General features: G+C 43.5%; 1 protein-coding gene across 1 annotated transcript in view; it reads left to right on the top strand.

The window, feature by feature from the left end:
• LOC126163083 (probable cytochrome P450 6a13) overlaps positions 1-19,513 on the top strand; it is a 74,608-nt gene that overhangs the window by 6,922 nt on the left and 48,173 nt on the right. Inside the window, exon 2 of the mRNA XM_049919993.1 lies at positions 4,486-4,810. Coding sequence (XP_049775950.1) covers positions 4,486-4,810 — 325 coding nt within the window. The remainder of the gene's footprint in view (positions 1-4,485; positions 4,811-19,513) is intronic.

Genomic DNA, 19,513 nt, shown 5'->3' with positions numbered 1-19,513 from the left:
GGACATGTGATATCAAGCATTGGTTTTCAAAGAGGTAGTAGCTAGGGTAAAGGTTGCTCCTTGAAGTACCGCTTAGTTCTGTGTAGCAGAGGTTCGGCGCATGCTTCTAAAGAATACAGCTTTTGCGGGCTACCCGTAGGCTGTTATCTTTCAGCCTAAAGGTGTGCTACCGACCTCCACACAATTTTCATGTGCAACTGCTTGCATTGATAGAGAATGAACAGAATTGATAAAATTTTGCTAACTAACCCCTGTCTCTGTATATCTCTCTTAAGCTTTGATGAATAATTAATCGACGTTTAGTAATGTTGTTTTGATAGTGTTTCGGATGGTGTTTTTTATTTCTGCTATAAGTTTGAAAATGTCTCGCTAGAGTTAAACGCGGTAAGATAAATTTCACCACCTAATGAGTGTTTACGAATGATTATAGGAAAACGAGCGCGAAGTATGTACCGTTCATTTAGTTTCTACTATGTTGTGAATAACTGTAATATACTACGAGTCAGAAAACAGCACAATAACAGTTCATTGTGCAAATTATGAGAAAAATATTGAACATGAGCATAGGATGAAAGTGAAGGAAATTGGGGCACCACTACCCCATCTAAACTTCAGTCAAGTACAGGAACAAAATTCAGGCAAGACTATACAGGCAATGTTATTACTGCTATGTACAATGCAGTTGAGCGATGCTTCGGATGTGAAGTGAAAAAAAGATTTTCCTGTTTCACTTGCCCAGTTACAAATACTAGTGATAGCATCTGGACTGAGAGATGTATTAAAATCTTAAAAATTTTCCAGCGAAGCTAAAAAACATAGTTTTAGTGAAAAACAGTTAAATGGTTTAAGTCTAATTCCAATGCTAGGGTTAGTGGACATTATGTACCAACTAGTAGTGCTTATCGCCTTAATATAAATATATATAATGGAAATGTGTAAACAATCCGTATTATATTGAGTAAACTGACAGACAGCATTAAATTTTGCAGCCAATTCCAGCTTGCCTTAAGGGCAATGACGGAACAGAAAATACCGAGAACCCAGGAACCATTCGTATTGTAATTAATCTAACGTCAGAACTAGAGCGCATTTTCAAGCTGCACCCTGAAAAACCATAAACAGGGTTTTCTTAGGCCTGCCCAAAACAGTTCAACATGAATCCCCTCAATAAGTTTATGAGGTATGCCTCAATCTTATCTCAAGTGAACAGTCGAAGACGAATTTCCTCGCTGTCGAAGTTGATGGAACCACTGACTTGGCAAATTTTGCATATCTTATCCTAATAATTCTGTATGAGCTACAGACGAAAATAAACGGAAGATTTTATATCCATTGTACGACCAAAAAGTCACAGTGCAGACGATGTACCGGCAGCTGTTCTCTGAGAGCTAGAGGTAATAAAGCCAATGAGACGCCTGAAAAACGATCTCAGTGTTACGATAGTGTTCCTGTTATGAGTGGCCACAAAAGTCGAGTTGAAATGAGAATTAAAGAGATGTACGTAAATGCTGCCTGGATTCACTAGTATGTACGTAAGTTAAATTTAATTGTTGAGTGTTGTGTGATGGGCAATGAGCAAGTGCGTATTTTCATCAGCAACTCGGAAGGAATTTCTTCCCTTTTTCCTCGTCTCATAAACTCAAAGCCGTTCTTGGTTAGACAATGAAGAATCGTATTCCTACCTGTCCTCAGCACATCAGTTGGAATTTAAAAGCGACGAGCGTAATCACAGTATTTTTAAAACCAAAAGAAAATTGTTGAGTGCATGGAAAATATTATTGATGATGAGGCCAACGACTATAGGACTACAAACAAGGCTATGGGACTGAAGAGTTTCCTACACGACGAAGATTTCCTTTTACTTACATTTTTAAAATAAAGTCATGGTTCATTGTGACATTCTGTTGAATCAACTACAGTAAGAGAATACTGATGCAGTGAACACTACTTAATATGTATGTCACTGTGCAGTTTCTGTCCTGACTGTTAGGTTCTCACTTAACACTGACGATCACTGGGGAACAGGAAGAACTAGCAATAACACGAGAACGTTTCACTGAGTCAAGAACGATGTGTGCAAGAGGGGTCTGCGACCACATCATGACAGATGAGTGGTCGATTCAGTTTGGTTTCACTTGTCACTTGTACAGCTGTTTGACCCAAGACTGAAAGAGGGTCGTTCCCCACCACTGATCTTACAGCATACGCTCCATTTGTAACTGACACACTTTGTGGGAAGTGAATACACTTAGTAGATTGAGCAGTGCCCAGAAGGAATGCGACGAAATGGGTGCTTAGAAAGGCCAGCTGTGGACTTTACATCGATTCAAACACCGCGACAGTGTCCAACACCACTTCGCAACCCCTGATAGACTTCTTGAAAATCCGCTGCAGCATGTCAGGCGTAACTTGTTCAATTGCGAGTTGGATTCCGGCTCCCTGACCTCCTACAGAACAGTCTAAACCTGACATTTTCCTTCACGGTGTAATCACGACTAAGTCTGTAAGTCTTACGAATAAGATTGGACGAATTTTCGAGTTTGTGAAGTACTTTCTGATATGCCCTATATTTTGGCTGAGCCTTCCCATTTTCCTTTTTAGATTTTATAGCTTTATTATCGCGTCGAACTCCTGTCATTCCAATCCACAATATTTTCTCAGCAGATGACCATTATAATCATTTCTTAATTATAGGTCTCCTGTCTTGTGAATACAGATTGTATGCTTTTAATGTAGTGGTCTCCGTTGCTTTCTACGTCCTCGTGCCGCTGATCACTGCAGACTCTTCCATCATTTAGAGGGTAGAAGGTGCCCCGACCCTCTGTTCAACTGTGTGTGAAGTCTTGTGGGACTTAACTGCTAAGGCCATCAGTCCCTAAGCTTACACACTACATAACCTAAATTACCCTAAGGACAAACACACACACTCATGCACGAGGGAGGACTCGAACCTCCGCCAGGACCAGCCGCACAGTCCTTGACTGAAGCGTCTTAGACCGCTCTGCTAATCCCGCGCCGCCCCGAACTTCTGTCCGCTCCTCTGCTCTTTTCGAGAACACCGTTGGCAAGAGTAGGGTACAATGGAAATCTTCGTTCACCAATGGAAATGAATTTCGTTTCAAATTTAAGCACTGTCTTGGCTCGAACTCGGGTTTCAGGAGGTACTGATTACTGATCAGAGATGCTACCTCTAGACCACACGACCAATGTTGAAGAAATGACACTGTGAGATATGGCAAATCACCCTCTTGTCTGGGTTCTCAAATGCAGGCAATTTCTTAATCTTGTCCGCTGCTTCATGAAATACAATTCTGTTGTAGGAAATACGACCCTGCTGAAGATTGTAACGCATGCATTTATATGCACCAAATACTTCATAAGAGTATTTTTAGCTCTATGGAACGCCTATGAACCTACTTATAGCAATAACATCCTCGGATATGTCCGTCAGTGGGTGTTCTGGGGATAGCTACTTACCATTCTACAGCCCTTCACGTAAGGACCTTATTTCTGGTACCAAACTGGGGAATTCGTATGAGACCAGTATTAGGTGGAGAACGAAATGCCTGAAGGAAGCGTACTCTTATTCTGTTTTGTAATGATGAACTGTATTACTTCTCAATAAGGAGAGAGCGGTAGGAAACTGTAGACGTGCAAAGAGTGTCGATGGACTTCCGTCATTCGTGATACGTACATAGCAGTAGTAATAATAGGGTACAATGTTATGAGCGTGAGATTTTAAACTTTAGGAACCTAGTTTTTAACAAAAGAATTTGTGGCTACCACACCTGAGAAACCTGGACGCACAGACTCTTAAAGCACACGTAATGTTAAAGAGCGCCGTCCACATTCCTCGGGGCTTTGACGGAGAGAACATTAGTTCTTTACGGCTTCTGCGAAGTTTAAGCTGGATTAAGGCCACCAGGTTTGTTGATATATAAACGGCATGCCACATCAGAACTTTTCTTGGGGCATGACTGTAGCTATGTCTATGTCTGTTGATGACTATCCAACATAACATCCGGCATTGTCGCTACAAAGACTTCGTCAAATCAGTCTCAGTTTTAATTTAATTTCCCAAGTGCTCATACTTCCATTAAACCACCAGTATACCTAGATGAACATTAACAGGATGGAAATAAACGTACCAGTGTCACAGCGTTGTGTAGGGCTGGAAACTCATAAAAACTTATGGTTTCCTAATGCGAAAAGGAAAAGAAAATCAGATCCCAAAATTTGTTCCTGAAACTGCCTCACTCTGCCCTGTAAACCTCTGTTAGTAACCGGCCCTGAATGCAAAGTGCCCCAAATTCTCACTACGACCACAACAGCGTAGGTGATCAAGGCTCAAACCAGCTTGCTGTCTATCCCGTTATGCCCACCAACAGTAACACAGGACTTAAACTCAACCTTGCTCCGTATAACAAATGTGGAAAGCGTGTCAGACACGTGATACCTCACTAACGTCTCGTCGCACTGTTTCAGGATGAACTTCCCGCAATACAAAAAGGACCCGATGATGCAACACTTGTGCACCATGGGCGGCTCCATGTGGAAGGAGATGCGCCTCCGCATGTCGCAGGTGTTTTCCGTGGGCCACACGCGCCGCGTCTTCTTCGTGGTGCAGGAGTGCTGCGCGCGCCTCCAGAAGTCCGTGGAGGCGGCCATCCGGCGCCAGCCCGGCTGCGAGGTGGAGCTCAAGGAGCTGGTCTCCTCGTTCACCACTGACGTCATCGGAGTGTACGCCTTCGGGATCGAGTGTGGTGCAATTGATGACGCCAACTCGCAGTTTCGTCGCATCAGCAGCATGGCGAGTATTTTACTGTGTCTTGGGACGTAGGGGTACAATGCGACCGCAAGCTGCTTTGGGCCAGACAGGGGAAGCAGGGAATGTACACAGTTAACGACGGTCCAGGAGAGCCATGAAGCGCTATTGTACAACGGCCTTTTAATGAGTACTGCATCGCATTTTTTCCTCGAATAGTTCCGGATGGAAAAAATGAGGAATTTGTGGTGGGACGTTGTAGAATATTCCTTCTTCAGCCCGCATAGTTCCATGAAGTTCCAGTATATGGTAGCGCTATAGGTAGCCCCTTCGAAATGGCATCTGTTACGGAGGTTCGTTCCAAGCAGAGAGCTGTCACTGATTTTCTTTTGACGGAAAACCACAGCATCACAAATATTCTTAGGCGTTTGCAGTGTGTCTACGGAGACCTACCAGTGGACAAAAGCACGGACAGGTGTATGTCGTAATCGCAACGAGATCGCGCAAAACCTGTCCGATCGTCCGTGTCCCGGCAGGCCGCCCACATCTGTGACTCCTGCAATGTTGAAACTTGCGGACACTCTCATTTGAGGTGATAGACGGTCCACAAAGACCTCGCTGCTCAACTGGACGTCTCAATTGGTAGTGCCGACACACTCGTACACCAGATGGGGTACTTAAAGATGGCCGGCTGGTGTGGCCGTGCGGTTCTAGGTGCTTCAGTCTGGAACCGTGGTCGCAGGTTCGAATCCTGCCTCGGGCATGGATGTGTATGATGTCCTTAGGTTACCAGAATGAGATTATCACTCTGCAGCGGAGTTTGCGCTGATATGAAACTTCCTGGCAGATTAAAACTGTGTGCCCGACAGAGACTCGAACTCGGGACCTTTGCCTTTCGCGGGCAAGTGCTCTACCATCTGAGCTACCGAAGCACCACTCACGTCCGGTACTCAAAGCTTTACTTCTGCCAGTACCTCGTCTCCTACCTTCCAAACTTTACAGAAGCTCTCCAGCGAACCTTTCAGAACTAACACTCCTGAAAGAAAGGATAATGTGGAGACATGGCTTATCCACAGCCTGGGGGATGTTTCCAGAATGAGATTTTCACTCTGCAGCGGAGTGTGCGCTGATATGAAACTTCCAGGAGACGAGATACTGGCAGAAGCAAAGCTGTGAGTACCGGGCGTAAGTCGTGCTTCGGTAGCTCAGATGGTAGAGCACTTGCCTGCGAAAGGCAAAGGTTCCGAGTTCGAGTGTCGGTCGGGCACACAGTTTTAATCTGCCAGGAAGTTTCATATCAGCGGACACTCCGCTGCAGAGTGAAAATCTCATTCTGGAAACATCCCCCAGGCTGTGGCTAAGCCATGTCTCCGCAATATCCTTTCTTTCAGGAGTGCTAATTCTGCAAGGTTCGCAGGAGAGCTTCTGTAAAGTTTGGAAGGTAGGAGACGAGATACTGGCAGAAGTAAAGCTATGAGTACCGGGCGTGAGTGGTGCTTCGGTAGCTCAGATGGTAAAGCACTTGCCCGCGAAAGGCAAAGGTCCCGAGTTCGAGTCTCGGTCGGGTACACAGTTTTAATCTGACAGGAAGTTTCGGTCCTTAAGTTACTTAGGTTTAGGTATTTCTAAGTTCTAGGGGACTGATGACCACAGATGTTAAGTCCGATAGTGCTCAGAGCCATTTGAACTTAAAGATGTGTCGCCTCTGGGTTCCTGGTCGCCTAACAAAAGACCATAAGGAGGAACGAAGGAAAATCCGTGTGGAAGTGCTTGCGCGCTACGAGTTGATCGTGACAGTTTGCTGTCGAAGATCGTCACAGGTGATGAAAGATGGGTTCATCACTTCGAACCGTAAACATAACGGAAATCTATGGAGGGACAACGGACGACCATCTTGCGGAATTGTTTGACGAGTTACGAGGCTAATAGCGACAATTTTTGACGAAAATTGTCACAAGCGATGAAACACGTGTTCATCACGTCGAACCAGAGGTAAAACAGCAGTGCATGGAGTGGCACCACACCATCTCTCCTGCGAAGAAAAATATAAGAGCCGCACACGCCGGTAAACACATGGAACTCTGAAGGTTTTTTTTTATACCTCCCTCATGGTGCAAGGAGCAGCTCCGAAGGGATTCGGAGAAACGACTTCAGCATGTTCATCGCCACAAAAATGCAAATTAACTTTTCGTCCGCCATGACAACGCAAGGCCTCACACAAGTCTGCATAGATGCTCACAAAACTTCATTGGACTGTTCCTCCTCATCCCGCATACAGCGCGGAGCTCGTTGTTTCTGACTTCCATCTGTTCGGACCAATGAAGGATGCACTCCGCCGGAAGCAGTACGTGTATGATGGGGGCGTTATTGATGCAGTAAAGACAATGGCTCCGATGTCGCCCAGTAGAGTAACAGCCAGAGTGGGGAATGATTTGGAATCCTGAATGAAACCGACTTGTTTTCAGAAACGCTCCTCACAGTAGCTGCAGAGACGACATACGTATTCAGGGTGTTTCTGTGTGTAAATCAGGGTAACTGTACAAAGTTCATAACGGAACGGAACATATATCTAGGGAAACGAATTGTTCAGTGTCAGGTACTGTTGTTGCACTCAAAGATGATACGAAAATTTATACAAAAGTGGAAACTGACGGTCGCACATGCCGGCTGGGGATTTAGTGAGCCGCAATAACACTCTGTGATGCGACCCAAGGGAAGTTGCAGTCTGCTCTGTGCCAGGCTCAGCTTTTGTCGAATTGTAACCTCCCCCTCACTTACCGACCTTAATGACAGTGAAAAATGAAACCGCGTGTACCTAATGGGAGTTTTGGAAAAGCAATCGTCACCGAAGTTAACCTGTCGGTAAATCAGGGAGGGAAGGGTTACATCTAAATGAAAGGAAATGTGCTAGTGAAACTGGTGGAAATTAATTTTGAAAAGGGGTAAAGTTAATAAAGAAAGTAAATGTGCAGCCGTTACGTTAACAATTAACTAGCGGTAATTAGGTATTTGAGATTTGGGGGAAATCACGGTCGCCAGTCCTAAGGACAATTACTATAGTAACTGAAAAAGATAGGTTATTACACATATAATTAGCACTAGAAGCGTGGCAACTGAAGGTTGACACGTGTAGTGTGAAAACTGAAAGTTTGTCAGAAGTAATAAATTTCGCTACACCCTGACTTAATTTAGCAAAAGAATTAATAAAACCGGAAAATCGAAAGTTAATTTAGTGACTGAAGTTAATAGTGAGCTTTCTTTCTGACGCACATCGAAATTCAGCAAAATACGGTTAGTCTTGGACTACCTCAACAATCATTTCAAAAACTACTTGAATCTACGCAATTTAGAAATAAGAGATTTAACTTTGAACTTGAATTAAATGATTCCGAACAATTAACAATAGTAAAATTTAGTACATACCAAGCTGAGCTGCAGTCACAGGTAAGCTAAAATATGGTAACAAAACTCGCACTCTTAATTTGTGCTTGTGTAATCTAAATAGTGTAGCCAGCTATAAATACTTTAACCGAATTTTGAAATTAAAGCAGTGAAAACGAGTTAGCTATATTACTTTAATGCTGGCGTTTGAATTTCAACGACACTCGGGTTCATTTCGGAAAAGGAAGGGACTCTGCTTGGTAATGCAATTGGGACAATGAGCAACAAACGTTCATGCTAAGTTGCTGTAATTATAGTGACGAAAATGGAACAGTTTGAAAAGCTGAGGTCTGCCATACAGTTCTAAAACTTTACGTGCGTCCAGTCTTCCTTGTCGGTTGATTGAAGGTTTAAAGCCGTCGATCGAGGTGGCGACAGTCACTCATTGTCGGCCGTCGTTGTTGCAGAAGCTGGTTGTTGGCTTCTTCTCGACACGGTCACCAGACGAAACGGGCTCTTGATGTGCGCCAGCTAATGCTTCCTGTCCGCGACACCATGTCAGAAACTATCATCGCAAGTCGAGCGCAATTACATGCTGCCAAACCCCGAAAGCGCGGCAACTCGCGGGAGCGTCACACAACACACCTGCTCCACTCGCTACTCCAGCCACACTCCTTCTGCTCAGCCCGCACTCCACGCGGCAGAGTTCACACACTCCCAAAGATCCTACACACTTTGATTCTTGACACGACCTATCGACGTAATCATTCGATAGCAGTTTTCCCTAGGCAAGACCCAGCGTAAAAATACAAATAATATTTACGAAACAAACCAATTATACATCGACATAAATGCATAAATATACAAATAGTAAAACAATTACAATATACAAAGAGACAGAAATGTCATATCTTGAGGTAACAAAGCAAGGAAAGAAAATAATAGCACAATAGATGGAAATAGGAGGATATGCATTTCCAGCGTTACACGTGCCCCACATTGTCTGAGGATGTTCGTGTAACGTAAACAGACTCAGAAAATGTCCCAAAAAAGAAACAGCGGGAATGCATACGCTCAAAACATCAAAAAAATTTAGCATTCGTCTAATTAATCGTAAACCAATTTTTATACAATAATAATTGAGTGGAGATACTCCTAATCTTATTCCACTCTGTCATCTTGCACAAAGTAAAACAGGTTGACAACACATCAAAATTCATAAAAAAACATAGAAAATGGTTTAGCTATTCCAAAATCATTAAAATTCGTAACACTATAAGAAATGGAATACTATTTGCAAAATTAATCTGAGTACATGGTCATTAAAAACAGGTATATCAAAATACGCAAACTAATGATTAATTACATAGAATACACATTTTTATGTAACCTTTTTATAATTAATTTTCTCGTCATGTCCAATTAACGCTAAACAAGAAAATAATATACAGCAGATCGAAAAAAACATAAATATCGACAGCAGAATTCTTTCACATCAGCTGTCTGGGAAGAAAAGCAACTCCACATCCCGTACTCGCGAGTACAAAGAATGCCGACAGCGGCACAAAAGCCGACAGCGACACAAGAGCCGACAGCTGCTCCGCCTCGCCAATATTGTTGCGCCCGCCTGTGCGGCACGCTTGATCTCACTCGCCTGTGTAACGGCATTTGCAGAACGTCCGTTTCACTGAATTCTTTTGGAAAAACTCACTCCCGAGTAATCTCAAGGAGTCCATAAACACTATCACAGTGGATAACTCAACACTGTCCATCATCACACGCATGTACTAGCCTGAAACTTAAAACAGCGTCTAAGTACATCGGCAATGACTAATAAAAACACACATTCATGAAATATTACAGAAAGTTACAAAATCATATTTACATTCCTTAATCTACTGTGACTCAGCTGAAAACTTAAACTAGCAGCTTGGATTTTTCAGATGATTACTAATCAGTTACTCTTAAATCATTTAGTCAAAATTAATTGCTTATTAATTACAACTTCTTTAATGACCTCTAGGTCAGGCAAAAGCATCGTAACATGGCACATCCTTAAATCTTACACTCTATATTTACATACTGTACAAATTACCCATTGTGTGGTATTAATCAATCCTAGGTTGGCACAATTTCAAGTCTACAATGTTCCGTATACCTAACAGTTTTCCAGAGCTTGGATACTCTAAGCAATAAGCATTTGTGTGAGGTATACCAATGACTTTATATGGTCCATTATAAACAAACTTAAATTTAGAGATTTCATGGTCTATCTCGCTCGATTTCTCATGAGCTTTTACAAATACTAAGTCTCCGATTGCAAACTTAGCAAAACGCGCTTTAGCGTCACGACGACGTATGCGAGCATCGGCTTTTAGCTTCATTACTTCTCGCAAACGATCTTTTTTCACACCAATACTAATGTCAATCCGTGGAGGGAATTTGATTATCTCACTTTTGTCAATGCTGAGATTCCTCACGTTACGGTAGTTCAAATTCATACCTACGTCAATAGCATCCGGCCAGTTAACAATGTGTATAGGCTGGTATTGCCTATGCACACAGTCTCCTGCCTCGTCAAAACTAACTACTATTGTTTTATCTTGTGACGTACATGTCAAAGTTTTGCTTTCGCAATTAATCACTGCACGGTACTTTAATAGCCAATCCAACCCGATAATTACTTCCGTAGTCAAGTCTGGCACGACGACAAACTCTTGTTCAAATCGTGCCCCACTTATCTCGAAGTGTACAAAAATCTGTTTTGTGACCGGTTTACTGGCCTTCCCAGTAGCACCGATAATTTTCACTCCTGTTACTGGCATAACTACGATGCCAGGTCTGTCTTTCAGTAACTCAAATATTTTCCCAGATACAGCACTCAATTCTGCACCGGTGTCAATCAACACGTTTAGTTGTAGGTCGTGCATATTAACAGACACTACTATCTGTCTACACTTGTCCTCGACTGTTTCTTTATTTTCCCACAGTAAATCCTCGTCTATATCCAGGTCATTCCAGAAAAAACCATCCGGCTTTGATCCTAAAGCCGGCTTATCTGGCGGCTTTTTCAGCCTCTGTTCACATACAGTTTTAATTTCAACACGTTTGTCCTGAGGCTTAGTCTGTAGCTTCGCCTCCAATACCGAAACCTTTACCTGTAACTCGTCAACTATTGAGTGTCGCTTTGCTATCAATTTACTAATTGTCACATTCGTTGATTCATCTTTGGCCAGATTGATCTCATCTGCCAATCTACCTGGAGGACTGTGCTCAGTAGTATCTGCAATTACTTCCTCTGGATCTGCGCAACCCCCACTGCTATCGTCCGACCGTATAACGTCAGCCCTAACCTCATACACGCTGTAATCTACGTGCTTTTCTACCAATCGTGTCCGGCTGCCACTAAAATTCTCGTAATCTTTCTCCTTAATACTTTCACAATGTTTAAACTGGAGGTTTGCGTCGGATGGGTCGGCTACTTCTACCACTACAACTTTCGGTAAGGTCTGCCGGTTAGGGCCAGAACTTTCCGTTACTACTTCAACATCCAACTCTTGCGGGACGAAACACGACGAATCTTGCTCGTGCTCCCCATTAACATCAACTATTTCTGGTAAAGTCTGCCGGTTAGGGCCAGAACTTTCTATCACTTCACAAACACTATCTTCCTGCGGGACGAGACGCGGAAAATCCTGCACGCGCTCCCCATAAACACTTCTCCCATACAGACCCCTATAATCTCTTAGTTCGTCGTATAAGCGACCGAACTGCCTTAACCAGACCTCATCCCTCTCTGCATCCCCTCGCTCGATGACGGACGTGTTATCCGACATCTGATCTTCTCTCAACAATTGCGAATCATCCTTAAACTCAATCTCCAGTTCCGCTGTGGGTATTACAGCTGCCACTTTATAATCGATTTCGGGAACACTACTTAAATTGTTCTCACTGACAGTGAATGTACAACCTACTGCCGTGTATACAGCTGATCTACTACTTGTGGGCGCACTCCTTTCTCCTAACACTGGCACACACTCCCGCCGTTGATTATTCCACACGGAATTTTCATAATGACGATACCTGGGTTTTCTCCTGTTATTGGGCCGCCAAAATTTCTCCACGCCCGCTCGGCCCCTCACCGGCGCGGCTAATGGTTTACCTGTCTCGTCCCAGCAGATACGGTCCCCGGATGCCGCTGTGGCGGCTCATCACACCCCCTGGCGTTATTACTATTCTGTGAGGCCCGTATCACGTTAGTACGATACTGGTTTCCGTCATTCCTGTTATTATTTGCATTGTACCGATTGTTATTACGGTCCGAACCATTATTGTTATTGTTGCCATGGTTGCGGTATGCATTATTTCCATGGTTATCGTTGTTATGGTTGGGGTGGTACCCGTTGTTGTTACCACGGCCTCTACCACTGTCGCGATTAATGCGCCAATTGTCCTCGTCCTCAACTCTTTCCAGGAAATCATTGATTGTCCTGTAATTGCTTCCTACGTAGCGTTTTGTATCATCTGGAAGCTTCTTGTAGAGTTCCCAGACTATTTCGGATTCCGTGCGGCGATCACGCAAATATTTCAACTTGCGGATCCAGCCCTCACAAAACTCCCTCATCGAACCGCGCGAATTCGCATCGATAGGCCTCGATACGACAAATTCGCGCCAGACACTTTGCTGTTTTTGCTCTGACCAGTATTCAGCCAGAAACAAATTTTTAAACTCGTCAAAAGTCAGGTTCGTAATGTTGAGGTTTAAGCCCCAACGCTTGGCATCACCAGCCAGCACATCAATAACCGCATTAATTTTTCTCTCATTAGTCCATGATCTGGGTAAAACCCTTTCACAATTTTTAATGAAATCCGTCGCGTGTATACCGCCTTTTTTCAAGGGGTCGAACCGCTCCTCTTTCGTCAACAATTCCGAACTATGTGCACAGATTGGCACATAGCTCTGTTTTTCGTCAAGTTTCTTTTCTAATTCCGACACTCTCGTAATTACTTGGCAAGTGGTTGTCGCAAGCGTTTCCACTTCCCTCTTTTTCTCTTCGCGGGTATTAGCCTGCTCCCTCACTTTAGTGTCTACTTCGGACACTAAAGCCTTTGAAGTTTCCACCTTCTATTGATCCTCTTTTTTCACTAATTGAATTTGTTCCGTCACCTTATTCTCGATGATCGGAGCAACTGCTTCTCCTACACTTTTCTCGATTGTGCTAATTTCGGAATCAAAACGAGTATTTATGCTCGCAATTTCCGCCTGAACGCCTATCATTTCCTGTTTAAGATTACCGATTTCGGTATTAATTACAACAATATCTTCTTTGATTTTATCAACTTTTGTATTAACAACTCCAACATTGTTGTTAACAACATTAATAGCTTTGTTCTGATTGTCTAGCTTTCGTTCAATTTTTTCAGACTGAGCTTCTTGCTTGGCAGCCGGAGCTTCTTGCTTGGCAGACAGAGCTTTAATTTCCGCCGATTGACTCTTGATTTCGTTAATCAAAACATTCAATAAATCAGTTAAATTCCCGGAAACTACCGGTTTTACTTCCGTAGCGGCTTCCTCTTTAATTGTTGCCCCATATTCGTCATCAAGGGATTCAGATTTGATTTTCACTTCCGATTCCGAAACATTTACTAAAGTTTGGAATTCCATTTCTGCTCTTTGTTGCGTTTCGGCGGTCGCGTCTTTCATGCTAGCCGCCTGCCCCTGAACAATGGGTACCGCGGTGCGCGTTTCCCACTGTTCGACCGATTGTTCCGTATCCAAGTCTACCAAATTTTGGCAATTGTTGCCTACACTCATTTTAATAATTTTCAATATAAATGCCAAATCTCAAATACAATTAGGATTACTCCCACTACTTATTCTCGCTGACGTAACGACCATTACATAACCAGTACTTTGTTACGAGATTAGCACAATGCAAAATTCGTGTCCAGAACAACCTCAAAATTGAAGATTGTCCTGTCACCAGGTCGCCACGTGTAACCTCCCCCTCACTTACCGACCTTAATGACAGTGAAAAATGAAACCGCGTGTACCTAATGGGAGTTTTGGAAAAGCAATCGTCACCGAAGTTAACCTGTCAGTAAATCAGGGAGGGAAGGGTTACATCTAAATGAAAGGAAATGTGCTAGTGAAACTGGTGGAAATTAATTTTGAAAAGTGGTAAAGTTAATAAAGAAAGTAAATGTGCAGCTGTTACGTTAACGATTAACTAGCGGTAATTAGGTATTTGAGATTTGGGGGAAATCACGGTCGCCAGTCCTAAGGACAATTACTATAGTAACTGAAAAAGAAAGGTTATTACACATATAATTAGCACTAGAAGCGTGGCAACTGAAGGTTGACACGTGTAGTGTGAAAACTGAAAGTTTGTCAGAAGTAATAAATTTCGCTACACCCTGACTTAATTTAGCAAAAGAATTAATAAAACCGGAAAATCGAAAGTTAATTTAGTGACTGAAGTTAATAGTGAGCTTTCTTTCTGACGCACATCGAAATTCAGCAAAATACGGTTAGTCTTGGACTACCTCAACAATCATTTCAAAAACTACTTGAATCTACGCAATTTAGAAATAAGAGATTTAACTTTGAACTTGAATTAAATGATTCTGAACAATTAACAATAGTAAAATTTAGTACGTACCAAGCTGAGCTGCAGTCACAGGTAAGCTAAAATATGGTAACAAAACTCGCACTCTTAATTTGTGCTTGTGTAATCTAAATAGTTTAGCCAGCTATAAATACTTTAACCGAATTTTGAAATTAAAGCAGTGAAAACGAGTTAGCTATATTACTTTAATGCTGGCGTTTGAATTTCAACGACACTCGGGTTCATTTCGGAAAAGGAAGGGACTCTGCTTGGTAATGCAATTGGGACAATGAGCAACAAACGTTCATGCTAAGTTGCTGTAATTATAGTGACGAAAATGGAACAGTTTGAAAAGCTGAGGTCTGCCATACAGTTCTAAAACTTTACGTGCGTCCAGTCTTCCTTGTCGGTTGATTGAAGGTTTAAAGCCGTCGATCGAGGTGGCGACAGTCACTCATTGTCGGCCGTCGTTGTTGCAGAAGCTGGTTGTTGGCTTCTTCTCGACACGGTCACCAGACGAAACGGGCTCTTGATGTGCGCCAGCTAATGCTTCCCGTTCGCGACACCATGTCAGAAACTATCATCGCAAGTCGAGCGCAATTACATGCTGCCAAACCCCGAAAGCGCGGCAACTCGCGGGAGCGTCACACAACACACCTGCTCCACTCGCTACTCCAGCCACACTCCTTCTGCTCAGCCCGCGCTCCACGCGGCAGAGTTCACACACTCCCAAAGATCCTACACACTTCGATTCTTCACACGACCTATCGACGTAATCGTTCGATAGCAGTTTTCCCTAGGCAAGACCCAGCGTAAAAATACAAATAATATTTACGAAACAAACCAATTATACATCGACATAAATGCATAAATATACAAATAGTAAAACAATTACAATATACAAAGAGACAGAAATGTCATATCTTGAGGTAACAAAGCAAGGAAAGAAAATAATAGCACAATAGATGGAAATAGGAGGATATGCATTTCCGGCGTTACAGAATGATAGGAAAAACCGAACGCCCAAAGATGTACTGTAGCCCACCAAAAGCTGAGCCACGAAACATGCAGCAGCGATGCAGTGGCGACTTTCGATAGAAATTGACCTCTGGCTTTTGGGTCACCAATATTCATGTGTAGGGGAGAGTGTATTGACGACATGAGACCCCCACTACCCCATCCTCCCTGCCCCTACCATTCTTCCCAGCCGTTTCACCTCTACCTTCCCTCACCCCATTTCCGCGCCAGATACCAAATGGTTCAAATGGCTCTGAGCACTATGGGACTTAACAGCTGTGGTTATCAGTCCCCTAGAACTTAGAACTACTTAAACCTAACTAACCTAAGGACATCACACACATCCATGTCCGAGGCAGGATTCGAACCTGCGACCGTAGCAGTCGCACGCTTCCGGTCTGCGCGCCTAGAACCGCGAGACTACCGCGGCCGGCTCCAGATACCCCTATCCTAAACTAAGCCACGTACTTGGTAACAGACGACTAGGAAAACTTCTAAACCAGCACAGACACACACACGCGCTCAATTCTGTTACATTCCCAATCGCGCACAGTATTTTATTGCAATGAGATAGCTTATAGTGGTAAGGACGGACTGTGAGGTACAAAATCAACAAATCTGCTGATTTTAGGTTTCCATTTTCACTATCACTGCCCATCTATAGCATGTAGCTACAACATTGCTTTCATATTACATCTACGACATGTAGGCTGAAGCAGATCTCAATTACGCTTCGTCCAAATCAAAAATGTTACTGCTAAATCAATTACAAGTGGCCCCCTGTTGCACATACAGATGCTGATTAGCCCTGACTTCTCTAAAACGACCCCACGCTACTGGACCCACTTCATCACCGAGTATGAAGCGTTTATCGTCTTTTGCCGATAATGGCGATTTACAATACTGGCCATTAAAATTGCTACACCACGAAAATGACGTGCTACAGACGCGAAATTTAACCGGCAGGAAGAAGTTGCTGTGGTATGCAAATGATTAGCTTTTCAGAGCATTCACACAAGGTTGGCGCCTGTGGCGACACCTACAACGTACTGGCATGAGGAAAGTTTCCAACCGATTTCTCATACACAAACAGCAGTTGACCGGCGTTGCCTGGTGAAACGGTGTTGTGATGCCTCGTGTAAGGAGGAGAAATGCGTACCATCACGTTTCCGACTTTGATAAAGGTCGGATTGTAGCCTATCGCGATTCCGGTTTATCGTATCGTGACATTGCTGCTCGCTTTGGTCGAGATCCAATGACTGATAGCAGAATATGGAATCCGCGGAACGCCGTGCTGTATCCCAGCGGCTCGTATCATTAGCAGTGGAGATGACAGGCATCTTATCCCCATGGCTGTAAAGGATCGTGCAGCCACGTCTCGATCTCTGAGTCAACAGATGGGGACGTTTTGTTGTGTACATAGTTCCGCGTAGTCAGCACGTACACAACTTTCCCAATAGAACGCGCCCCGCTAAGCACAACAGCGCAGGCGCAGGGCTCCTCCGTCTCCGCACTACGAGATGGCGCTGTCTTAGAAATGGACCAAATTCTGCTTCCGGCGATCCGCGTATCAATATGTAACGCAGCCAATGAGATTGCTGCTAACGTAGAATATTTTCTCCTCGCGGATCACTCTCGCGCAGTGATACATAAACGCACGAGGTATTATAACGAGTGTACAGACCTCCGATTAGTCAGTATGCATTTGTCTGCACCAGTCTGTACCAGTCTGCAAGAGTCTGCATTGGTCTGTACCAGTCTACAGTCAAGTTTCAGTCTGCGCCTAATAAGATTACCATATTCCTGTACATTGCATTGAAGATAAATGAATAGACACTTTGTCAAGTATCAGAGATATGTGAGAACGTACCAAGACCAAAGGAACTTTAGATTGTCAATTGTAAACAGCTTCCAGAATCAAGTTACGTAATGTCTAGGTTTTTTATTATTTTAATTAATGTGTTTGAAATTTAATCAAGTTCTGTTTAAAGTTGGTCACCGTCAATCTGCTACTCTAAGCGTGGAAGTGACATTTCTATCGTCTGACCTGACGTCAGAAGATAAACACGCCACGATAAGACCACGAGACATATTGCTGTCACTCGCCTACTTCGTTAGAGCGACAAGTCAAATAATCTGATGGTGTCCGTACCGAAGGTCTTACAGTACGCACACCACACGTTTGCAAGACAACAACCATCTACACGAACAGTTCGACAACGTTTGCAGCAATATGGACTATCAGATCGGAGACCATAGCTGCAGTTACCCTTGACGCTGCATCACAGACAGGAGCTCCTGCGATGGTGTACTCAACAACGAACCTGGGTGCGCGAATGGCAAAACGTCATTTTTTCGGATCAATCCAGGTCCTGTTTACAACATCATGATGGTCACATCCGTGTTTGGCGACATCGCGGCGAACGCACATTGGAAGCGTGTATTCGTCATCGCCATACTGGCGTACCACCCGGCGTGATGGTATGGAGTTCCATTGGTTACACGTCTCGGTCACCTCTTGTTCTCATTGACGGCACTTTGAACAGTGGACGTTACATTTCGATGTGTTACGACCCGTGTGTCTACCATTCGTTCGATTCCTGCGAAACCCTACATTTCAGCAGGATAATGCAGGACCGCATGTTGCAGGTCCTGTACGGGCATTTCTGGATACAGAAAATGTTCGACTGCTGCCCTGGCCACCACATTCTCCAGATCTCTCACCAATTGAAAACGTCTGGTCAATCGTGGCCGAGCAAATGGCCCGTCACAAGAAACCAGTCACTACTCTTGATGAACTGTGGTATCGTGCTGAAGCTGCATGTGCAGCTGTACCTGTACACGCCATCCGAGCTCTGTTTGACTCAATGTCCAGGCGTATCAAGGCCGTTATTAGGGCAGGAGGGGGTTGTTCTGGGTACTGATTTCTCAGGATCTATGCACCCAAATTGCGTGAAAATGTAATCACATGTCAGTTCTAGTATAATATATTTGTCCAATGAATACCCGTTTATCATCTGCATTTCTTCTTGGGGTAGCAATTTTAATGGCCAGTAGTGTACATTGCTTTATAGAGTAGACGGTACCTAACAGGCATCTAATTATATACTTGAAAGTTAATTTATCGACATCATTTAATACAGTATCTCGATTGTCATCACTGCTTAATTTATTCGCTGATGCCTGTTCCACAAAAAAAAAAAAGTCAAATGTCTCTGAGCACTATGGGACTTAACATCTGAGGTCATCAGTCACCTAGAACTTAGACCGACTTAAACCTAACTAACCTAAGAACATCACACACATCCATGCCCGAGGCAGGATTCGAACCTGCGACCGTAGCGTCAACGCGGTTTCAGACTGAAGCGCCTAGTATCGCTCGGCCACATCGGGCGGCGCCTGTTTCACACATTTCTCTCTTAGCATAACGCGTTGTGTTTTAGTTTCTAGAGCGTACATTGTTATTTTTAATTCTGTGATAATCTGTCTCGATAATTCATCTTCCGATAACACCACTTTTTTATTGATGCATGAGATGATGTAAATATTATTGTCTGGGTAACCAAAACTGTCAAATCACTTATGCACCTCTCTAATAACGCCCTAAGTATTAGAGGCAGTCAAACAATATATTACGCTGACCTTGTCAGAGCTAATGTTTTTACCTATACTTTCTTCATTATGTGCCCATAATGGAAATTCACAGCATCTTAGAAATCCTTAAAACATCCATTTCCACGTT

The sequence above is a fragment of the Schistocerca cancellata genome, chromosome 2 (genome assembly GCF_023864275.1).
Source record: "Schistocerca cancellata isolate TAMUIC-IGC-003103 chromosome 2, iqSchCanc2.1, whole genome shotgun sequence".
In the NCBI taxonomy this organism is placed as follows: Eukaryota; Metazoa; Arthropoda; class Insecta; order Orthoptera; family Acrididae; genus Schistocerca; species Schistocerca cancellata.
Note: the sequence above shows the minus strand (reverse complement) of the source record. Positions and strands in the feature narration are given on the sequence as shown.